The 2,280-nt window shown below is 33.8% G+C and overlaps 1 protein-coding gene across 2 annotated transcripts in view; it reads right to left on the bottom strand.

Annotated features, from left to right (window-relative positions):
* The window catches only part of Mmp16 (matrix metallopeptidase 16), a 251,243-nt gene that overhangs the window by 127,354 nt on the left and 121,609 nt on the right, over nucleotides 1–2,280 (bottom strand). For both annotated transcript variants that reach the window (XM_029476386.1, XM_021160140.2), the window contains one exon: nucleotides 591–713. In XM_029476386.1, coding sequence (XP_029332246.1) covers nucleotides 591–713 — 123 coding nt within the window. The remainder of the gene's footprint in view (nucleotides 1–590; nucleotides 714–2,280) is intronic.

The raw sequence follows: 2,280 nt of genomic DNA, 5'->3' as shown, positions 1-2,280 counted from the left end.
CCTAGTTGCCTGGAAGTCAGTCTTCCACTAGCAGCCTTTGGGTGAAGACATAGAACTCTCAGCTCCTCTTGCACCATTCCTGTCTGGATGCTGCCATGCTCACATCTTAATGGTAATGGACTGAATCTCTGAATCTGTAAGCCAGCCCAAATTAAATGTTGTTCTTTATAAGACTTGCCTTGGTCATGGTATCTGTTCACAGCAGTAAGACCCTAACTAAGACACTAACCATTTTAAAAGCCTATCATTTAAAAGAGGGACTTAGAGACTTTATCATTTGTTTATTTCTTAGACTATAAATACTTTTCAAAGACTATACTGTGTTAAAACATGAATATCATATCCCTCAGAATATTGGCATCCTTCAGAAGCAGCGAGGGACAAAATGCAAAAAGACAAAAAAAAAATCAAAGAATGTCTTCAATGTCCCCTAATGGCCATTTATCCCCTTTTTATTTCACTTGTAAATGCTTTAGGTCAATATAGCATCACTTTTCATGTCATTCTTGTTCATAAAACACCACATATAAAAAAATGTGCAAACAAATAACAATGGAACAAGGTCTGGAGGTAGGGCTGAGCTTGCATACCTGTAAGTGATATGTTTGTGTTGCCACTTCTGTCCAGTTAACGCATAGCGCTTTCGACGAATGTTGAATTTAGAGCTGCCTCTTGTCTGGTCTGGTACACCGCATCGAGGCTTCTTCATCCAGCTTTAGAAAAAAGAAAAGAAAAGAAAAAAAAATGAGTATTTTTCAGAACCTCTTCTTAATGATCACAAAATAAGAACAGACAGTAATCCATAAAGTGATGGGTAAAAGGTCCATGTTCAATGTTTTTGTGATATAAATCTTAATAGATACCATGCATTTCCAGAATGAGTGAAGACTTACTGTGCTACTACTCAAATCCTTTAGTATATTTCCTCTCTCTGATGTAATGATGTATTTTGAGATAACCGCAGAAAGGAGGGGCCGGAGAGATGACTCAGCAGCTAACAGACCTGACTGATCTTCCAGAAGATCCAGGTTCAATTCCCAGAACCCACCTGACACTTACAGTGGTATTTAACTCCTGTTCCAGGTGTAACTCCATATATCAGTGTGTATAAAATAAACAAATAAACTATAAAAGTGAAAAATATGTTAAAAAATAATATATACTTTTGAAAATGGTATGCAACCTTGAGCAAATCTGCACTTCCCCATGCCATCTATGAAATGACACTAAGGACTCATTCTGTGCTAAAATTTAGTGATGTTTTCCATATGAATTTTCCATTATAATTTCTGTTTATAACATTCACATATAATAACTCATAATATTTTACTATATATACCATTTCATTTCAACATCTCATTATAATTTGTTTGACTATTGAAAACTATTGTACAATTTTAAGATTTGATTTTAGACTTTCAGCAATTTTTGCATGGGTTATGACTTAATACTTTCTTTTAAATTATATTTTAAATTTTATTTATGTATATGGATGTTTTGTCTTCATATATTTCTATATAACATCTGTGTACCTGGTCCCTACAGGGTTAGAATGGGGTGCTAGATCTTTTAAACCTAGAGAGATTGTTGTGAGCAACCTAAAGGTGCTGAAAATTGAACTAGGATCTCTGACAGAGCAGCCTGTGCTATAAAGATTGCATCACCTTTCCAATGGATTTTATTATCAGTCATGCAAATGACAGGGTTTGCTATGGCAGAGACCCACTCCCCAAGCCTGTAGAAAAATACATTGCTCTTTCACACAGTGCTGGCATTTTTCAAATTCTCTGTTTATTATTTCTATTCTCAATGTTAATCAAATTCAATAATTATAAAGTATTTTCAACACACTACATTAGAAAAGTTAAATCATAAAAAGTATTTTTAAAAATAAGCAGTTCAGTACCACGAAATGAAGCTTAACACTGAAATGAAACACTGTTCTCAATGTGTTGATTTTAATGTACAGTATAATGTCATAATCTAACATGTTTTCTTGGCCATAACACTTGATCACTGTGATGTCTGCTACCTACCCTTGAACCTTGTCTCAGCAGAATGTTGTTAAGGATTTTCCATAGTTTCCCTTGAAGAATATATCTGTTGTTTTCCTTGTTTCTGTTTTTTTATTTGTTTTTCTCATCAAACTCTTTTACTCTTAACAAATAACAAGATCATCCTTGAACTTTGGTGGATAAACAAATCAAAAAGCAAATGAAAATGATTCTTTTCTTATTTCCATCACATGAGCATGTATATATGTATATATATGTTCATTGA

Source organism: Mus caroli, chromosome 4, assembly GCF_900094665.2.
Source record: "Mus caroli chromosome 4, CAROLI_EIJ_v1.1, whole genome shotgun sequence".
NCBI lineage: Eukaryota > Metazoa > Chordata > Mammalia > Rodentia > Muridae > Mus > Mus caroli.
This window is presented reverse-complemented; position numbering and strand designations above follow the sequence as displayed.